At 45.0% G+C, this 22,466-nt stretch overlaps 1 protein-coding gene across 3 annotated transcripts in view; it reads left to right on the top strand.

Moving 5' to 3' along the window:
- DMXL2 (Dmx like 2) overlaps positions 1 to 22,466 on the top strand; it is a 199,236-nt gene that overhangs the window by 99,383 nt on the left and 77,387 nt on the right. For all 3 annotated transcript variants that reach the window (XM_069766009.1, XM_069766008.1, XM_069766010.1), the window contains exons 14-18: positions 2,882 to 2,971; positions 4,448 to 4,565; positions 19,110 to 19,229; positions 20,309 to 20,536; positions 20,719 to 22,395. In XM_069766009.1, the coding sequence (XP_069622110.1) occupies positions 2,882 to 2,971; positions 4,448 to 4,565; positions 19,110 to 19,229; positions 20,309 to 20,536; positions 20,719 to 22,395 (2,233 nt within the window). The remainder of the gene's footprint in view (positions 1 to 2,881; positions 2,972 to 4,447; positions 4,566 to 19,109; positions 19,230 to 20,308; positions 20,537 to 20,718; positions 22,396 to 22,466) is intronic.

Here is a 22,466-nt window from a genome sequence, read left to right as displayed (position 1 = left end):
CATTTTGGAGCATCTTGTTCTATAATTCAGTATTGTTGTTCCTCTGTTACTCCTGGAAAGGTATGAATTTTGTAACAGCGGGGAGCTACCATTCTCCTTGTAAATTTATTTCTACATTTCCAGGAGAAATCATCAAGGAATGGCACAATCCAGAGTTGTAAAGTACTATACTTAGAAAACCAAATACAGATCGCTTGTCCATGTTATGCTTTCATTTAGAGCAAAAAAGGGGAGAAGCCAGCGCAGCCTAAGTTTAAGACGCAATACATAAAGTGCAAATGCACATATTAATTTCTAACTGTATCTTCAAAATGAGACCAATGAGACCAAAATAAGATCAATTTAGCAAACAATTGATCAATTCTTTGAGCCACCCCGCCTCTTCACGGCATTCTCATATTGGGGCAGTCCTACACTACGTTTTTTATATTCGCTGTGCCATAGAGGCCTCCTAAATGAACTAAAAGCAAGACCACATTAAATGCAAGCTGTACCTGGAGCATTACTGAGTCACCCCCATGGCGCCAGAGAAGGCAAGCGAGGATAAAGGTTGACCAGGTCCAGACAGACATTTCAGATCCAACCTCCACACTGCCCATCCAGCACCACAGATAAAGAGTGAGACAGGCTGAGACACAGGTGCATAATTAAACAAAGCCTAAGGCAGGGCAGGGCTGCTGTGTGTGTGTACAGCAGCCTATCAAGCACAGAGACACAGAAGGAATGGCGCACATAACCATGCGCGACGCACGGCAACAGTGGTGGTCAGCCACTTACCAATATCAGAGCAAAAGAGGGGAGAAGCCAGCGCAGCCTAAGGTTAAGACGCAATACATAAAGTGCAAATACACATATTAATTTCTAACTGTATTTTCAAAATGATACATTTAGCAAACAATTGATCAATTCTTTGAGCCACCCCGCCTCTTCACAGCATTCTCATATTGGGGCAGTCCTACACTACGTTTTTTATATTCGCTGTCCCATAAAGGCCTCCTAAATGAACTAAAAGCAAGACCACATTAAATGCAAGCTGTACCTGGAGCATTACTGAGTCACCCCCATGGCGCCAGAGAAGGCAAGCGAGGATAAAGGTTGACGAGGTCCAGACAGACATTTCAGATCCAACCTCCACACTGCCCATCCAGAACCACAGATAAAGAGTGAGACAGGCTGAGACACAGGTGCACAATTAAACAAAGCCTGTCTCACTCTTTATCTGTGGTTCTGTATGACCTCAGCCAGATATGTTTGGCTCTGAAACGCTGCAACGTTTCAGAGAAAAATATACTTTGATAGCTGCTAGAGACCGAGCAGTGCTGAAAACTAGTCGGATAGGCGGGTTCCCAGCGGATTCTACCCCCGGCCCCCCCCCCCCCACCCACCCACCCACCCACCCACCCACCCACACACACACACACACACACACACACACACACACACACACACACACACACACACACACACTGTGGCCCAGAGTTGACAGGTGTCTGCCTACATGCACAGAGTCAAAGACTAAGGAGGAGGAATAATGGTCATAAGCACATAAGTGTGAGATATATATCTTTACTTTATTAGTTAAACAACAGAAAAATGGGCACGACAGTGAAAAAAGGGCGATCAAACCGTTATCTCTTGCTGGAACAGTGCTACCCCAATACACGTTTTAGCAATGAGCCCACGATCGTCAATGGGTCTACAGTGCATGTGGGCCTCATGAAGCAGCTTCAGGGGCCACGTGTTTGAGACCCTTGTCTTAAATGATGAACACCAATCAAAAAGCCCAAACGATGACCATCATTGCAGGTACTGTGAACTGCAGTGTGATTACGCGGCTTGTCTTGCCAAAAAGCTGCTCAAAACTTCAGGAGTGGAGTTGTAGTGAAATAGCAAACGCATCCATTGTGTCTGGGTTTCTGCTGCATACAGTGTGCTGGTAATCCGCTCTGGAGTGCCGGCGCCAGAGCTTGGATTTCACATGCGAGACACGGACGTGTTTCTCGCATGTGTGATCCCGGCCTTAGCGTCACACTACATATGCAGGCATGTTGTCTTCTAACCAGGATGCTGGTAAGAATGTGTAGAGGATCGGAGGGCGAGCATGTGACGTCACTCACTCAGGGGTCCGGACGCCTGTCTGCTCATTAGTTACACAATAAGTGCGGAGGTTTTTGCTTTTATTGCTGACTATAGGGTCTGGTCTTCATACCTTTTATTTTGCAGGTTTACTTCTTAGGCCTCTTTCACACTTCCGTCTTTCTTTTTCCGTTACAATGCGCCGTTTTGTGGAAAAAAAAAAACGGATCCAGCAAATGTTTCTGCTGGATCCGTTTTTTTCTCATCGACTTGTATTGGCGACGGATTGTGACTGATGGCCTCACGTTTCATCCGTCGTTCGCTGGATCCGTCGAAAAATTGCTGTCTGTCGGGCGGAGACAATGCGCAGAGGAACGTTTTTTCTGTACGTCGGAAAATCGCTCTGCGTTGCTGACAGTGAAAAGCAGGAATCCAGCGACGGATGCCGTTTTTTGAAACTGATCATGCGTGGAAGAATTTCCAGTCAGGGAAATTCTCTCTCGCTCTCTCTTTTTACTAAAGGACCTTGTATACGAGAAATGCCTTAACGTGGCTACAAGGTAGACATAAATTGGCCAATTTATGCGCTAAACTTTCTCAATTTTTCATATTTCTAGTGCAGTAATGCAATTCAGTTTTCATGTTTCATGTTTGCAGGTTTTGGCGCCATAGTGTGCTGCCTTATTTAGTGTGATTTGAGGCGCTAATGTATGTGTTTTTGTGACTGATGTTTAATGTTATCCTCTAAATATTTGCTTTACTATACTTTTTTTTGTTTTGTTTTCTCTTTTTTACTTTATTTTAGAAACTAATTGGTGAAGTGTTTAACATCGTCAGCCAGCAATCTACAGCGCGCCCAGGCTGCATCATTGAGCTTGATGCAATAACTAGTAAGGTAAGTAATTCCTTGAGTTTGGTGTGTTTATTTACAAGTGACAATGAGAGAACCTTACTAATCTTCACCCAGATCCATAGCCGAATTTTCAGTTTTTAGAAGAGTTCTTCCAGTAAGAGACACTAAGTACCCCCATACACATTTGATATGTTGGTTCAGGCGACCACCATTTCTTTTGACTACCCCACGCACAAGAAGGCTTGGCTTGCTTCCTTGCAGTTTACATTCGGGGGCCCTTCTTGCAGTTTACATCGAGGTTCTCTTTGCAGTTTACAGTGGGGGCCCTCTTTGCAGTTTACAGTGGGGGCCTTCCTTGCAGTTTACAGTGGGGGCCCTCCTTGCAGTTTACAGTGGGGGCCTTCCTTGCAGTTTACAGTGGGGGCCCTCCTTGCAGTTTATATTTAGGTTTTCCTTGCAGTTTACAATGGGGGCCCTCCTTGCAGTTTACAGTGGGGGCCCTCCTTGCAGTTTACAGTGGGGGCCCTCCTTGCAGTTTACAATGGGGGCCCTCCTTGCAGTTTACAGTGGGGGCCCTCCTTGCAGTTTACAGTGGGGGCTCTCCTTGCAGTTTACAGTGGGGACCCTCCTTGCAGTTTATATTTAGGTTTTCCTTGCAGTTTACAATGGGGGCCCTCCTTGCAGTTTACAGTGGGGGCCCTCCTTGCAGTTTACAGTGGGGGCCCTCCTTGCAGTTTATATTTAGGTTTTCCTTGCAGTTTACAGTGGGGGCCCTCCTTGCAGTTTATATTTAGGTTTTCCTTGCAGTTTACAATGGGGGCCCTCCTTGCAGTTTACAGTGGGGGCCCTCCTTGCAGTTTACAGTGGGGGCTCTCCTTGCAGTTTACAGTGGGGACCCTCCTTGCAGTTTATATTTAGGTTTTCCTTGCAGTTTACAATGGAGGCCCTCCTTGCAGTTTACAGTGGGGGCCCTCCTTGCAGTTTACAGTGGGGGCCCTCCTTGCAGTTTATATTTAGGTTTTCCTTGCAGTTTACAATGGGGGCCCTCCTTGCAGTTTACAGTGGGGGCTTTCCTTGCAGTTTACAGTGGGGGCCCTCCTTGCAGTTTACAGTGGGGGCTTTCCTTGCAGTTTACAGTGGGGGCCCTCCTTGCAGTTTATAGTGGGGGCCCTCCTTGCAGTTTATATTTAGGTTTTCCTTGCAGTTTACAATGGGGGCCCTCCTTGCAGTTTACAGTGGGGGCCCTCCTTGCAGTTTACAGTGGGGGCTTTCCTTGCAGTTTACAGTGGGGGCCCTCCTTGCAGTTTACATTGAGGTTTTCCATGCAGTTTACAGGTAGGTGCTTTTTAGTGTGGACTCGCTGACTGATGTGCAGCTAGTAAGTGTTATGTAGTGCTGGGTATTAATCTGGTGTGATTAGTGAAAGCTTGATCTGACTCGCAGATGATAAATCTTGCATAGGATTTCTTGTCTGTAAAGATTGCACACGTTCAGTCCTCCATTTAATCACATTTACAGTGTGGATCACGGACTCAGCTGCTTCACGTGTTTCAAGAAGACTTTATTTTGGGATACAAGCCACACAAAGATGAAGTTAAAGCAAAGGAACCCGAGGTTTTCTTTCAGCCATCACAAGGTTGGGCTTTAAATCGGCTTGTGATTTTAATTTATTTCTTCCTTATCTAGAAGTAACTAACATTTTAATTCCTATTAACCACTTCTTGACATGGCTATTTTGCGTTTTCATTTTTTTCTCTTCTTCCAAGAGCCTTAACTTTTAATAATAATAATAATCTTTATTTTTATATAGCGCTAACATATTGCGCAGCGCTTTACAGTTTGCACACATTATCATCGCTGTCCCCAATGGAGCTCACAATCTAAATTTTTTATTTTTCCACTGACATAGTTGTATGAGGGCTTGTTTTTTTGCCAGATGAGTTGTACTTTAGAATGACACCATTCATCTAATCATGTGGTGCACTGGAAAGCAGGAAAAAATTTCCAACTGCTGCGGCCCCGGCGCCTGTGCTGTAAGTTCGAAGGGCAGCGCAAACTGCGCATTCCCGAAAAAAAAACTAACAGCACAGGTGCCGGAACCGCTGCAGAACACACGGGTGACTGCTGCGTGTTCACGTCCTCAAAGTGGTCGCTGTTGCGGCTGCTGCTCCGACTGGCAAGCGAGGGACGCACCGCGGTGGTCACTGACAAGGCGGTAAATCTGGGAGCCCCCGTGTGAGACGTTAATGAAGGCGGAGCCCGGCGTGCAGAGTATTGAGTGACGGTTGGGAGGCGTTTCTGTCGGGGGGGAAAGACCCGCCCTCAGGTCTATTTCAAGGTATCAGGGACAAATTATAAAAGCGATTATTTCAGCAGTGGCAGGGACCCGAACTAAAAGAGCCATCTTGACAGAATGCAGCATTGGTGCTGCACAAGGTGGCTCTTTTAGTTAAAAACGCCTGAAGGGGGGGGGGGTGGTGACTGGTTCCCTTTAATTAATTTTATAGTGTGATAGTTCAGACTTTTACAGACATAATGATACCACATACTGTATGTGTATTTTTTTTTTATGTATTTCTTTATGGCTTGTTTCAGTGTGTGCCTTTCTGCGTGTATGTCAATTCAGGTTCTTAAATGACCGTAGTCGTTGACAGGCCAACAAGCATGCTATGCATACAGAACAATTGTTGATACTTCGTTTTGTGTCCATAGAAGAATCCGTTATTGTCAGCACATCACCTATTTGTACAAGTCATTGTGCTGCCGAAATATGAATTAATAAATCTCATCACACCTGATGAATGAGTGTTCTGCTCATTCGTCAGGTGATTGCCGGCATGTTTAGACCGACTGGTAGTTTGAAAGGAGCTTGATTGCTGATTACTGATCCTTCTAAATGGGCCATTACTGAATAGATTACATCTTTAGTATTGTTTTGAGGCATTTTACATTATTATTATTTTGTAACAGTACATTTTTATTTGTTTACTAGATGGTGGCCCGATTCTAATGCATCGGGTATTCTAGAATATGTATGTAGTTGATTTATGAAGATTTCAGAATAATGCAATGAATGCACAGGATTCGGCCAGCCAGGCGCGACCAATTATCGAAGCGTGGTTCAAATCCCGCACCAATTCGGGGCCGGAATGCGTCTGTCGCTAATTGGTCGCACCAGGCCGGCTGCAAACAATCAGTGAAGCCAGGGCGAGCGCCAGGTTTTTGAGGGCCCTGGGCGAAAGATTCTCACAGCCCACGTGGCATATAACACAGCCCATGTAGTATATAAACCATAAAAGAAACAGGTACATGCATATATTTGTAGGATCACCACAAGACAAAAGGATAATTGTCAAAAAGAATTTAGATTTTTATTCTTGAACACACCACAAAAAAACAGACAATACACACGGTTAAAAACATTTAAAACTTGTTCCACATAGAACCAAAAAATAGATCCAAGTCAATAGCATATATTGTATAGTGATATAAATAAAATAACAACAACAACACTGCCCGGCTGTATAATATTATATATATATATATATATATATATATATATATATATATATATATATATATATATATATATATATATATATATATATATATATATATATATATATATATAGATAGGAAAAAAACATAATCGTATTTCCTATTAGTACAAGTGCACCAAAATTTTTTTAAATATAAATCACTTGCGGAGGACTGGATAGGTTTATAGGGTATATAATAAAGCCCACTTTTAGGGGGACAGCATCTCAGATAGTCAACTGTTCCATTTTACACTCTTGCAGCGCTGAAACCCAGTGCCCTGCTGTATAGATTGCACCCAAATGTTGGGAGCAGTGCTACCTAATGTAGATGAAATCCTAGGGCACGGGCTAGCGCACATAGATATTCCTCCTTACCTCATACGACACAGACTGCTAATGCATAGCCTGGCTAGTACATAATAATACTTCCCCCTATACCGTCACACAGTCCACTATCGTCCTTATGGTCCTAGGTGCAGTACTACAGTCCGGGCAGGATTACTAGACCCACGCGTTCCGACACACCCTGTGTCTTTCTCAAGGTGGTTACCTTATATGCTATATACAATATATACAATATATATGCTATTGACTTGGATCTATTTTTTGGTTCTATGTGGAACAAGTTTTAAATGTTTTTAACCGTGTGTATTGTCTGTTTTTTTGTGGTGTGTTCAAGAATAAAAATCTAAATTCTTTTTGACAATTATCCTTTTGTCTTGTGGTGATCCTACAAATATATGCATGTACCTGTTTCTTTTATGGTTTCTGTAGTAATTTTCTACATGCATGGTAGTGATCCCAGACAAGTATCTATAGACTATTGTATGATGGTGCCCACTTAAATAGCTCTTTCAGCCCATGTAGTATATAGCACAACCCCGTAGTATATAGCACAGCCACGTAGTATATAGCACAGATGCGTAGTATATAGCACAGCTACGTAGTACCATATTTTTTGGACTATAAGACGCACTGGACTAAAAGACGCACCCAGGTTTTAGAGGTGGAAAATAGGGAAAAATATATTTGAAGCAAAAAAAAAAGTGGTAAAATTGAATAACATACTATTGTATGTGGCGTTATTATATATAATAGTATGTTATTATGTTGGAAGCTGTGTGTAGAAGATGGTGCTGCGGGACCAGTGTGGTGTCTGTAAAGTACTATATGAAGACGCTGGAGGGAGTATAAGAATGGGGGCACAGGGCTTATATTTAAAGCACCACTCCAGAACTGAAAAATAACACTGGATTGCTACTTTAAGATCCCATTGGGAGAACTATAACTCCCAGCATGTCCTGCAGATCCTATGGCATGCTGGGAGTTATAGTTCACCACAGGAGTGGCAGAGTGCTTTGTGTGTTGTAAAGACTAACCTTTTAATTGTGGCAGCCAGCCAGCCACACTGTGGTGAGGTGAAAACCTGGAGCATCCCATGACTGCACAAACAGAGCCCTCCCTCTTGTTGCCTTTCCACAGCTCACGTCATAAGAGAAAGCCAGCAGATTCTAGTGGGGAGTCTGAAGGACCTGTGATGACATCAGAAGAGGGAGGGCTCTGTGCCATCATGTGATGCTCCAGCCCGCCCACTTGATGACATCACACAGGTCCTTATGCCTCAGCATCCAGCACAGCCCTGGCAGGTATGCAGCGATCTTGTCCCCTCTGGCCCCTGCTGCTGCCTCCTCCTCCGGACACACAGATCTCCCCAGCTGCTGCAGGAATCCAGCGCTGGGGAAACCATGTGTGTTTCAATGGAGGAGTATTCCTGTGCTGCTTCCTGCTCACTGCTCAGCTGACAGGTGGGCGGGGAACTAGCTAATGAATATTCACTGCACTTTAATCATCGGGACTACATGGTTTCCCCAGCAGCTGGATTCCAGGCAGCACAGTGAGATCCCACTTGCTGCTGCCCCCTCCCCACATGCTACATTCCGACCATAAGATGCACCCACACTTTCCTCCCAAATTTGGAGGAAAAAAGTGCGTCTTATGGTCGGAAAAATACGATATATAGCACAGCGACATAGTATATAACACAGCCCACGCAGTATATAATACAGCCGACGTAGTATATAGCAATGTGGGCACCATATCCCTTTAAAAAAAAAAAAAAGATTTAAAATAAAAAATAGTTATATACTCGCCTTCCGGCGGCCCCTGGATCCAACCCAGGCCTTTAGCGATGATCCTTGCGATGCTCCGTTCCCAGTAATGCCTTGCGGCAATAACCCTTGATGATGTAGCATGCAACCTCGGGACCGGAGCGTGGCGAGGAGCTGGAAAGGCTGGTGCGGAAGTCGGAAGGTGAGAATATAATGATTTTTTTTTTTTATTATTATTATTTTTATTGTGACGCCCAGGAGACCGGGATACCCAGCACCGGACCAATGGAGTCTGTCTCTTGAGGGGGATGTCACGGGTGGCTTGACCCGGTGCTGTGGCCTCAGGCAATGCACAGTGTAAGGGGTATCATGAGGGGACAGGCACTTACTTGATCAGCAGCAGGTTCTCCCAGCGGTGACGATCTCGATCCTGGATAGATGGCTATTGTCCAAATGAAAGACTGAGGCACTGAAACGTTTAACCAGTTTACTTTAACATAAAAGGATTTACAACCAGTCCTGTCACCGGAGTCTGTATGGGAACTCTGAGTTACTTTGACCCTGCCGGGGTCTTCGCCTCTTATTGTGCGCAATTTCTGTGTGGCCCTGCTGCTGTATGTGAACTGGCTGCCGGCCCAATCTGTCCCCTCCGGGTCCTGGTTCGACGGGCAACCCGAGTCCTTTTATCGGTTTACCCCCTCTGGGAGTACCGCTGAACTCTGTGTCTGTTGCTGCATCCGACCCTAGTGAAGCTGATGTCACCTCACGTTTTTCCGGTTGCTGTATTATATATAATGAATACAGCCACGGATCCGGTATCCGTCTTTGCGCCTGTTCTGGGTAGTGATTAATGCTACCCGGTTCTCACAATGTCCTTTTTCTCTATCCCTCTTCTCCTCAGGCCGGTGATTTAGGCCTGGTAACAGTCACAGGGCTGTTAGAGATTCAACTGTATGACCTCTCACTTTCAGCTCCTTGGCCCAACTGCCATTTCTTCTCTCAGACCAGAATGGATCAAGGGGAGTCTCTGGAGCTCCCCCTTCTGGCCGGAGGTGGTAGTGCAGTCTTGCTATTTTAGTATTTGTACTTACTGTCAGTAACTATTTTTGTGGCAAATACCCCTAGGGGTGCCACATTCCCCCTTAGTTAAGAACAGTACTCCGGGACTGTGGGACAATAACATTTTGAAATAACAATTAATATGTACAGAGTCTTAAAAATGAAAAGTTACAAAAACCACTCAAGGAAACAAAAATAGAGTTCTGTAAAAAGTCACTTCAAATAGCGTCCATTAATACAGTTCTATCCTTGAAGGTATTAGGAACGGCACTGTACTTAGTGTCCAGGAATTTAGTTCCATTTTTCCAACGGAGTTATCAATATAAAGTCTAAAGAAAGTTCAAAAAGAGCAAAAAGCAAAGTTCAAAAAGCAGTCTTTCCGGAGCTTTGATTTAGTGCCTCCGGGCTGATAAAAAGTTCAAGAATATGCAATAAGTTCATACAGACAAGTCTCTGTAGGTACTGGGCTTAAACGTTGCAGACTGATAACAATGACTATACTACATTTTCTGTTTAACTATATACGGCATAACATATATACAATTCACATTATGAGCTTTATAGTTGGTAATCTGCATACCTGGCCGGTAATTGACCCTGGGTACTACGCTGTGATCTACGTAATAGCGGTGTCTCTTCATGTGGTGTACTACTGTCTACTGCGGATGTAGTATCTGCCCGCTCTGCTAAAGATAATTCCACGACTATGGAGTTGGCAAGTCCACCGTGAATGGGATTACTCTGACCAGGAATCTGTTCTTCCTGGCCTGGAACCTCCTGTAGTACGGGGTCAGCCTCTTCCTGTCTTGGGACTTCTGGTATTGGGTTCGGTGTTGGGTAAAAGGCCACCATGGGAACCACTACTGCACCATGGTATGTTAGTAGGGTTTTGGGAAAGTCTCCTATACAGGTGTGATACACTTCCTCTTCTTTTTCCTTTACTGGTTGAACCTGTATGGGTTGAATAACTTCTGGTTCTGGCTGGACAACGTCTGGCTCTTTCAATGCTTCCGGACATAATTTAAGATTGTCTCTTGACACTAGTACAGATGTTAAGCCTCCGTTTTTGCTAATGAGACACATTTTAGGATTATCCACTCTTGTTGGTAAAACTGTGTAGGGTACGGCTTCCCACTGATTGTCCAGTTTATTGGTTCGACGATTTCTCTTGAGCACTTGGTCACCCGGTCTTAATGGGGTCGCTAGAGCATTCTGGTTGAAAGTTCGCTCTTGTCTTTCTCTAGTTTGCTGAAGGCTTCTTTCCACACTCTCTTGCACTTGGCGATACTGCTTTTGCCGTATGATATCCCAATTGGAGTCTTGAACTTCTGCGTCTGGTTTCAGAATTCCCATTTCTAGATCGATTGGTAATTGGCCGGGTCTTGCACGCATAAGGTAAGCTGGGGTGCAGTTGGTGGAGCTCACTGGGACATGATTATACAGATCCACCAAGTCAGGCAATTTCTCTGGCCATTGATTCCTTTCTGTCTCAGGTAAAGTCTTTAGTAGGTCTATTACAATATGGTTCATCTTCTCGCATAAGCCGTTTGTTTGTGGATGATAGGCCGTCGTCCGGATCTTTTTGCAACCATACATATTACAGAATTCTCTGAAGATCTCTGATTCAAAGGCTGTACCTTGGTCGGTGAGAACCTGTTCCGGATATCCATGGGGTCTACAAAAGTACGTTTGGAACGCTTTGGCTGCTGTTTTTGCTGTCAGATCTTTTACGGGTACTACTACCAAGAAACGTGAATAATGGTCCACGATGGTCAAGGCACAGACATAGCCGGACCGGCTTGGTGTCAACTTCACGTGGTCCATGGCTACAAGTTCAAGTGGTTGTTTGGTGATTATGGGCTGCAGTGGTGCTCTTTGGTTCTTTTGATCGTTTCTTCTGAGGTTGCACGGGCCACAATTTCTGCACCACTGTTCGATTGATTTTCTCATCCCGACCCAATAAAATCTTTCTCTTAGAAGTACTTCTAACTTTTTCCAACCGAAGTGACCAGCACCATTATGGTAAGCTTCGAGGACCATCTTCACATCTTGTTTAGGCACAATAATCTGCCAAACCAATTCATGTGTTTTCGGATTGGTGTATCTTCTACAGAGCTTCCCTTGATACAGGAACATTTTGCCTCTCTCTTTCCGGAGTTGATGCGTCTCTTCTGGGGCATCCTCATAGGGATATGCACTTTGCTCAGTCAACAGTTCCTTCACCAACTTCACAGCCGGATTGCTGTCTTGGGTGTCAGCCCATCTATGGTGTGCTAACGGATTAAAATTCACCTCTTGTTGTTTCTGATAGGTACTTGACTGATGATGTTTTGCCTTGGGACGATGGAAGGCTGGTAGTTCAATTTCTTCAAGCTCCCCCGTTTCCTCTTCTACATCTCTCAAGTGTGGCATCCGGGATAGGGCATCGGCATTTCCATTCTTGCGACCTGCTCGATACTTGATTATGAAGTTGTAATTAGATAACCGGGCTATCCATCGCTGTTCTAACGCACCTAATTTGGCTGTGTCCAGGTGGGTCAACGGATTGTTGTCAGTATAGACAATAAATTCTGCAGCGGCCAGATAGTGTTTGAAACGCTCCGTCACAGCCCAAACTACTGCCAGTAGTTCCAATTTGAAGGAGCTGTAATTTTCTGAATTTCTTTCAGTAGGCCGGAGCTTTCTACTTGCAAAGGCGATGACTTTCTCCCGACCTTCTTGCTTTTGTGACAGCACCGCTCCTAGTCCCTCATTACTGGCATCGGTGTAGAGGATGAAAGGTTTATGGTAATCTGGGTATGCCAGAACCTCTTCTCCGGTTAGTGCCTTCTTTAGTTGTTCAAAGGAGTCTTCCCTTTCGTCGTTCCACTGAAAAGGAGGGTTTCGGTTTGAAGGTTTCTTCGTCTGCCCTACCAAGGTGTCTTGCAAGGGTGCTGCCAAATTGGTAAATCCTTTTATAAATCTGCGATAGTAACCCACCAATCCCAGGAATTGTCTCACTTCTTTTGCGCTGGTAGGTCTTGGCCAATCCCTTATGGCGCTTATTTTCTCGGGATCTGGTGCTACTCCCTCCGAACTCACGATGTGTCCCAGGTACTGTACCTTTGGCTTGAGAAGGTGACATTTGGATGGCTTGACTTTCATGCCATACCTGGATAAGGCTTCGAACACTTCTGCCAGGTCTATTAAGTGTTGTTCGTAAGTCTTTGATTAGACGATCACATCATCTAGGTACAGGAGGACGGTCTCGAAGTTCTTGTGTCCGAGGCAGCATTCCATCAGCCGCTGGAAGGTACCGGATGCGTTGCAGAGTCCGAATGGCATGCGATTAAATTCACATAGACCCATTGGTGTGGTGAATGCCGTCTTTTCCTTATCTCTCTCAGCCACAGGGACTTGCCAATACCCGCTTGTTAAGTCTAAGGTGGAAAAATAATTAGCAGATTTCAAAGCAGTTAAGGACTCTTCTATCCTAGGCAAGGGGTAGGCGTCTTTATGGGTGATGTTATTAATCTTCCGGTAGTCTACGCACATTCTCATGGTTCCGTCCTTTTTTTTGACAATCACTAGAGGGGCCGCCCAGGGGCTACAGCTGTCTCTTATTACCCCGGCCTGTTTCATTTCCCTCAGCATATCTTTTGCACATTGATAGTGAGCGGGCGGTATGGGTCTATATCTTTCTTTTATTGGGGGATGGTCACCTGTGGGGATTGTGTGTTCTACCCCTTCTATCCGTCCGAAGTCCAATGGGTGTTTACTGAAGACTTGTTCATATTCCGTCACTAGCCTATACACCCCTTGTTTTTGATGGGTAGGTGTTGAATTTATGCCCACGTGTAGCTGTTGGCACCAATCCTCCATTTCTCCATCTGAGCCATTGCCTTCCACCTGACAGGTTGGTTCTAAGGGCTCAATGGTTGTGATGGCATTGTTGTCAACAGTATATAGCTTTGCCATTGTAGCATACCTTGGCAAAGTGACCTCTTCCTCTCCACAGTTCAAAAGTCGTACCGGCACTCGTCCCCGGTGTACCTCGACTATCCCTCGTGCTGTGAGTATAGTGGGCCTGCTGTCGGTGTACACTGGTTCTATTAAGGCTTGATAATCTCGTCCCTTAGTACCAATGGCTGCTCTACACCATACCAGCATTTCTGTTTTTGGTGGGATTACAATAGACGTTGGATCACTTACCCTCACACTGCCGATTTCTCCACCTGCAACTTCTACCTGTTGCCTTAACATCAATACTTTTATTTCCCTCCGGAGAACTCTCTGCTGGCAGGATTGGGCAGTTTCAGCAATTTGCTGTAAGACAGAAATGACTTCGGAAAAGCAGTTCTCTAACACATTCATTCCTATCAATACAGTTGGTTCACAGTTCCGCCGGTCAACATCAACAACAATTATACCCTGTTTCTTCAGTTCTACTTTACCAATCTTTATGGTCATCTCCCTGAATCCTAGTTTCGGTACCAACTTACCATTACTGGCCCATATATCTAGTTCAACATCAGAGGGCCCTTTATCAATATCTGCATCAGCCCAGTACCTCTTATAAAGGATATACGGTATAGATGAAATCTGGGAACCTGTGTCCAGCAAAGCGTTGAGGGGAATTCCGTCCAGCACGATAGGGATAATGGGTCGTCCTCCGATGTACCTGTCGTGCCAGGGTGTTGGGCCTTGAAAGTTCATTCCTGCGAAGCGGCCCGCATTCCCAGGGGATTCCCGTTTAAATCACAATCTCGTGCAAAGTGGCATGGCTGCTGGCAACGGCGGCAAATGGGCTGTCCATCCGGTTGGTAGCGGTCGCGGGGTCGTCCTCTCCATGTCGGGTATCTCCGGGGTCTCATCCATGGAACATCCTCTCTACAGTTTGCCAACTCCATCTTGTGTCCTCTCATCTCCTGCATGGTTTTAGCCATTGAAGCAACAACATCAGCTAAAGAGTCAAGCTTTTGTTGAAGAGCCTCATTAGTACTGGGCCCCAGGGGCTTAGCAATGGCCCCAGACATAGCTGATGTCACTGGCACTCCCTGTTGTTGAGGTGCCTCTGCCATGGGTTGCGCAGGATCCTGATCCCGAGGTGCCTCTGCCAGCTGGAGACGTATAGCGCTCTCCTTTAATTGGGCAAATGTCAATTCAGGGTTCTTAAAAACAAGCATGCTCACATGCCCCCGGTGAGAAGGGGTGTAGAGTCCCTCAATAAATTGATCTCTTAGCAGTTTATCCGCTCCGGTGTTAAAAATGGGTTCAGCCAGTGTAAGTGATTTAAGGGCTTCCTGCAGGTTTAAGGCAAAGTCTCTCACGCCCTCATTAGCTGTTTGTTTGCAACTAAAGAATCGTATTTTAGCTTTGCTGCTGGCCGTGGTTTCAAATGTAGCTTTTAATCCAGCAAATATGCGTTCAACAGTGCCTTTTAGATCAGCTGCCCATGCTGTGACTTCTCGCTTAGCATGGCCACTTAACTGCATCATCAGGAGACTAACACGCTGAACTTCACCCACAGGGAACATGTCAAAATGGGCCAGCATCTTTTCTCTGAAATCGTCAAGGGTATTAGGCTCACCTTCATACATTGGAAGCCATGGGCCACCCGGGGTATATGGCATCAGCACCGGCATGATGGGCGCCACTCCTTGCACCGCTGCGCTGCCGGACTCTCTATTGACACTCTGTCTTTCAGCTGCATTAGTGTTGCCGAGTGCTGCGGCGTCTCCGTGCTGCGACATACTGTGCCCCCTTAGTTAATCCGGACCCTTCCGGTCCTCCGCTTCCGTCGGGATAGTGTAGATTCGTTCCGCTGTGCAGCAGGATCGATTTTCCCCTTGCTCTGATGTCAGAGCGCTCAGCTTGGTGCCGCCCACAATGACACGCCCCCTGCTGCTCCCACCCACCGCGCTCTGTAATGGCGGATTCTGAAGTTTTTCAGTTAGACTGGGGCTCAGGTGATGGCGTAGCTCAATTAACAGTCTCGTGCCTAACGGTTATGAAGTGATTACCTCAGGGGATGGCGGCCATCTTTACTCCATTATAACCAATGGGGAAAAGTCACTTTCAATAGTTTTCAATGGGGAATGGATTTTTCTTTAATAAAGTCAATTTTCAAGATTTTTCATCCCAGTTTTCACAGCTTTGGGCTCCAATCACGGCACACAATACCCGGTATACGGGCTGGCTAGATCCTGTTCGTGACGCCAATTGTGACGCCCAGGAGACCGGGATACCCAGCACCGGACCAATGGAGTCTGTCTCTTGAGGGGGATGTCACGGGTGGCTTGACCCGGTGCTGTGGCCTCAGGCAATGCACAGTGTAAGGGGTATCATGAGGGGACAGGCACTTACTTGATCAGCAGCAGGTTCTCCCAGCGGTGACGATCTCGATCCTGGATAGATGGCTATTGTCCAAATGAAAGACTGAGGCACTGAAACGTTTAACCAGTTTACTTTAACATAAAAGGATTTACAACCAGTCCTGTCACCGGAGTCTGTATGGGAACTCTGAGTTACTTTGACCCTGCCGGGGTCTTCGCCTCTTATTGTGCGCAATTTCTGTGTGGCCCTGCTGCTGTATGTGAACTGGCTGCCGGCCCAATCTGTCCCCTCCGGGTCCTGGTTCGACGGGCAACCCGAGTCCTTTTATCGGTTTACCCCCTCTGGGAGTACCGCTGAACTCTGTGTCTGTTGCTGCATCCGACCCTAGTGAAGCTGATGTCACCTCACGTTTTTCCGGTTGCTGTATTATATATAATGAATACAGCCACGGATCCGGTATCCGTCTTTGCGCCTGTTCTGGGTAGTGATTAATGCTACCCGGTTCTCACAATGTCCTTTTTCTCTATCCCTCTTCTCCTCAGGCCGGTGATTTAGGCCTGGTAACAGTCACAGGGCTGTTAGAGATTCAACTGTATGACCTCTCACTATCAGCTCCTTGGCCCAACTGCCATTTCTTCTCTCAGACCAGAATGGATCAAGGGGAGTCTCTGGAGCTCCCCCTTCTGGCCGGAGGTGGTAGTGCAGTCTTGCTATTTTAGTATTTGTACTTACTGTCAGTAACTATTTTTGTGGCAAATACCCCTAGGGGTGCCACATTAACATTATATGTTTTTACTATTGATGCTGCATAGGCAACATCAATAGTAAATAGTTGGTCACACTTACAGGATTAATGGCAGCGTTAACGGACTGCGTTACACCGTGTAATGCCGCGGTGTAATGCAGTCCGTTTAACGGACTGCTAAAACGCTATGTGGGCGCTGATTGGAGGGGAGTATGGAGGGGGTACTGACTGGTGGGGAGTAGGGAGGGGCCAATCAGCGACGCGGGACAGACAAACAGACGGAAGTGGACCTTAGACAATTATATATATACTAGATTGTGGCCCGATTCTAACGCATCGGGTATTCTAGAATATGCATGTCCCCGTAGTATATGGACAATGATGATTCCAGAATTCGCGGCAGACTGTGTCCGTCGCTGATTGATCGAGGCAACCTTTATGACATCATCGTCGCCATGGCAACCATTATGACATCATCGTTGCTGTGCCCGTTGCTGATTGGTCGAGGCCGCCAGGCCTCGACCAATCAGAGACGCGGGATGTCTACGTCCTTTATGACATCATCGTCGCTGTGCCCGTTGCTGATTGGTCGAGGCCTGGCGGCCTCGACCAATCAGAGAGCCGGGATTTCCAGGACAGACAGACAGACAGACAGACAGACAGACAGACAGACAGACAGACAGACAGACGGAAAAACCCTTAGGCAATTATATATATAGACTAGATTGTGGCCCGATTCTAACGCATCGGGTATTCTAGAATATGCATGTCCCCGTAGTATATGGACAATGGTGATTCCAGAATTCGCGGCAGATTGTGCCCGTCGCCGATTGGTTGAGGCAACCTTTATGACATCATCGTCACCATGGCAACCATTATGACATCTACGTCGATACTGTGCCCGTCGCTGATTGGTCAAGGCCTGGCGGCCTCGACCAATCAGAAACGCAGGCTTTCCATTATGACATCATCGTCGCCATGCTGTGCCCGTCGCTGATTGGTCGAGGCCGCAAGGCCTGTCTGTCTGTCTGTCCTGGAAATCCCGCGTCTCTGATTGGTCGAGGCCTGGCGGCCTCGACCAATCAGAGACGCGGGATTTCCAGGACAGACAGACAGACAGACTGAAAAACCCCTAGACATATATATATATATATATATATATATATATATATATATATAGATGATCTGTTTTGAGATGCTGTTTTAGAACAAAAATATAATTTTATTCTAAAGTGTTAGGTTAATTTAGCACAATGTTTACCGTATATGGTGTCCTGGACATGTTGAATTAAAAAAAAATAACTTTATATGTTATTGTTTACTTGTCTACTGGTACTCCATTGCAGCTTAAGAAAAAAAATCCCAGTTTTGTTCTTGCTATACCTAGGGATATATTAAGCGTAATCAGAGTTGCACCACTGCATCTCACACACTGAGTAACCAAAGCTTTGGTGGGGGCGTGTTCTTTTGCTTCTGTGTTTTTGCCTGCTTTATGATTGGCCAACTTCTTACAAGGAGAAGTAGTACACATACCCAGTGTAAAATATCTGATAACACCCACTTGGATTTATCAAAAGTTAATTCATTAGATCCCAAATACCGCACTTTAATTGCTAATAACTCCACAGTTTAAAGGCAAAATAAAAATTAAATAAGTTTTATTCAGAACTATCACATCATGTGTACACTTCACTGTGAAAAAATTGGTGAATGGTCCTCTTTAATACATCCTGAAGAATGTCAAGTCAAAAATTGAGATTTTTTGTGGTAATCTGCTCTGGAAGTAAAAGTACCAGAAGTAAAAGTTCTCTGAAAAGTACTAGTGGACAACTACTGCAAAAGAGCTGTTACACTTTCTATCCTTTTGTGTGTACAAAGGTGGTGAGTGAAAAACACTCGTCTGTGGCTGACCAAACAGTCCAGAGTGCCAACTTGGACTGATTCTGATGACGGCTGTGTTTTTTTTTTTTGTTTTTTTTCCCCTTCTGTTGGTGCTCCTTCCATTGCAGTTATAATTTTTGGCTTGTAATTGTTTCCTGCTGAACATCGATATTATTTTATTTTTTTTTTAAGTCAAATTGGTTTCCTTTCCTCATACTTTTGTGTATATTTCTTGTTGGATTCATTTTTTGAAGGATCAAAATATCATAATCTGTCTTTTTACAAATAAGTAGCATAGGCACCTCTTTTTTTTTTTTTAAACATGATCATTGATCTGTTTTTCTCCGAAGCGCAGTCAAATCTCCCATACCAATCAAACCTCTACAACCAAATTTTAGGTTTACTCTCTAAACATATGTAGCTGTAAAAGATTCAGAAGTGTGATGTGAAAGATGCCTGAACTTCATGTTAATTTTCTAATTTGTTAATAATGGTTAATGTTGTTGATGATCTGTATGTTTCACTATGTACAGGTTACCGACCACCTCCCTTTTCAGAAAAATTTTTCCTAGTTGTGATAGAAAAAGATGGCGAAAACCGTTCAATTCTAAATATGTGGCATCTCCATCTGAAGTCTGTACAAGCATGTGTTGGTAAGTGTCTTATGTTATCGAAGAGGTTTCTGTTCTGTGTCAGAGACAAAGAAATCCTGATTGTCTGTGCATAACGTTCCATATATACTGCAGAAAGCATTGACGTGAGGTTCACTTGGTTGGGGCTGAGCCTCAGTACTGGGTACAGCCTCGCATACAAATGTACCACTGTAACTATGCAAACATTTAAAGTTTAACTACACATTAAAAGAAAACGTTTAACTTGTCACTGAGTGGGATCCAGGTGCCGAGACCCTAACTGGTCACCAAAGTGAAGAAGCAGAGGGCTCAGTTGCTCTCCTCTGACACTGAAGATAGAGTTCATAAACTCTTCTGTTTTGTGTCCTACCTGTAGTGTTGGAAGAGAGCAGCACTCAGCATTGAGTGACAACTTTCTTCCCATGTACAGTGCACACATAAAGCTGCCAATCAGAGATGGGAGCGGGGTCATACAGAGCTCGTGAATATGAAGGACTATCTGGCATTAGGTCTACTAGTCCTCTAGTGATGATCTCCTGCAGATAAAACCGTGATTTTATCAAAACTACAGTCTCTGTCTCTACATTATGCTGCCCTCAGATGAGGTGGCTAAAACCTGTTGACAGATTCCTTTTAAGGCGGCCACGGCACTTACTGAAGGATACATGCAGCCTATAAATGTGCTGCCTAACAAAGAGCTTTTAATGGGGTTGTCCTAAGTTCTTATGTGGTTAAAATTGCAAATGTCTGTGTAATTAACTTATTAAAAATCCTCTCCGTTGTCAAGATTGGAGCCATTTTCAATTGCATAAGCTCCAGACCTCCTGGTGGTCTCAGAGTGGCTAGTTACCTTGGTAAGATACTTGCGCCACTAGCATGCTCTATATTTTAGAGCCTACTCGCACTGGCTGGTTCGCTAGATCCGACTAACCTCACTGTCCCTTTATTTCTACCTCTGCAAGGGTGCGCACCACCCCTGCAAAGCAGGAAACCAGAGGCCAAAAGTGGTGCGAGCCTCAAGAATAAAGTAGAGACAACCCTTTAACAACGGCTATATTTTTCATTTATTTAGTATGACATTTTTTATCCTTATCTTAAAGCAAAGGCTGCAGACCCCGCGCCATCAGAAAACTTTCTTACGATTCCTGGGCAAGTTGCTGTTGAGTCTTCTCCAGAAACCTCTCCGGGCGCAAGCCCGATGACCCGCTCTGCATCGATTGCTAATCTTCAGACCGCCAGTAAATTGATTCTCAGTTCCAAGCTCGTATATAGCCATCCATTGGATATCCCAGATGGAGTAGAAGTAATAAGAGCAACGCCTTCGGCAGGTAGGTCTGTGTGCTTGTGGGGCTGAGGGAAATTTCCATTTTGATGCGTTTAACCACCACAACAGTGTGATCGGTGATATGGTACACAACCACCGGCCAACTAATAGTTTTATGTATAACTCAATAACCTGAATGATATAAGTCAAGTATTTTCTCTAAGGTCTTATGCTTTCTCCTAACAGGCCATCTTAGTTCTTCATCCATTTACCCAGTGTGCCTTGCACCGTACCTTGTGGTTACTACATGCTCCGACAACAAAGTGCGCTTCTGGAGATGCAGTGTGCAAACCATTCAAGAACTTTTTGGAAGTGAAGACCAGCATAGCTATTGCTGGAAGGAATGGTCCTTAATGAATGAAGGTCGCGATGAGAGCAGCAGTTCGGTGAACGTAGCCGGAAAGCCGGTGGCGGTCAGTTGTTCTTACACTGGAAGACTTGCTGTAGCGTATAAGCAGCCCATTCAACACAATGGTTTTGTCTCCAAAGAATTTTCTATGCACGTATGTCTCTATGAATGTGAATCCACGGGCGGATCCGAATGGGCTTTAGAACAAACAATACATCTTGACGACTTGATAAGAGTCGGCACCATGCTTGACGCTCATGTGAGCGTAGATAGTAATTTATTTGTGTACTCGAAATCTGATGTGTTTCTAAACAGAGACAAGCATCTCATGCCCAACACTAAGCATTTGGTCCACTTGGATTGGGTCTCAAAAGAAGATGGTTCACACATACTGACTGTTGGAGTTGGATCCAATATTTTTATGTATGGACGATTGTCAGGCATTGTGACTGATCAGACCAATAGCAAGGATGGGATTGCTGTTATCACTTTACCACTAGGTGGTAGTATAAAACAGGGCATCAAATCGAAATGGGTCCTGCTCAGATCCATTGATCTGGTGTCTTCAGTGGACGGTACGCCTTCATTACCAGTATCTTTGTCATGGGTCAGAGATGGCATCCTGGTAGTTGGGATGGATTGTGAAATGCAAGTTTATGCTCAGTGGAAACACAATGTGAAGATAGGGGATTCTGACTTCTACGCCTCTGAACATAATGCAGAAAAGTCAGAACAAAATGATATGATTTCTAAGAAAACCAGTGTGATTGATGGAGCCGCTATAGTCGATGATGTCTTTGGCAGCCCAACTGTTATTCAGGATGGGGGTCTTTTTGAGGCTGCCTTTGTGCTTTCTCCAACTCTTCCGCAATACCACCCAACTCAGCTGCTTGAACTCATGGACCTGGGAAAAATTAGACGGGCAAAAGCCATCCTTTCACATTTAGTTAAGTGCATTGCAGGGGAGGTTGCAATTGTAAAAGATTTAGATGCTGGGGATGACGCTGCTCCTAAACGCCACCTCTCAAGGACGATCAGTGTAAGCGGCAGCACAGCCAAGGACATGATTATCACTGGAAAGGATGGGACTCGGGAATACACGGAGATCGACTCCATTCCTCCACTTCCACTGCATGCACTGTTATCTGCTGATCAAGATGCAGCGTACACTGCTCCTGAGGAACCAACCAAAAAATCACAAACCTCAAAACTTAGTTTTGATAAAAAATCAGATGATCAATATTCTGATTTATTTCAGGTACAAAATGTGACTACCGATGACTTTATAGGCTTTGAAATGGAAAAAAGAGAAACCAAATCAAAAGTTATTAACCTGTCACAGTACGGGCCCACTTACTTTGGCCGGGAGCATGCCAGTGTCCTTTCAAGCCATCTCATGCATTCCAGTTTACCAGGCCTGACCCGGTTAGAACAGATGTTTCTAGTGGCTCTGGCGGACACAGTGGCTACAACCAGCACCGAGCTCGGGGAAAGTCGAGATAACAGCTACACAGGTAATAAGTGGCGACCGCATTAGAAATGATTGTAATACATAGAGCAAAATGAGCACATTTGTCAAAATCTA

This window comes from Ranitomeya imitator, chromosome 4 (genome assembly GCF_032444005.1).
Source record: "Ranitomeya imitator isolate aRanImi1 chromosome 4, aRanImi1.pri, whole genome shotgun sequence".
Lineage (NCBI taxonomy): Eukaryota > Metazoa > Chordata > Amphibia > Anura > Dendrobatidae > Ranitomeya > Ranitomeya imitator.
Note: the sequence above shows the minus strand (reverse complement) of the source record. Positions and strands in the feature narration are given on the sequence as shown.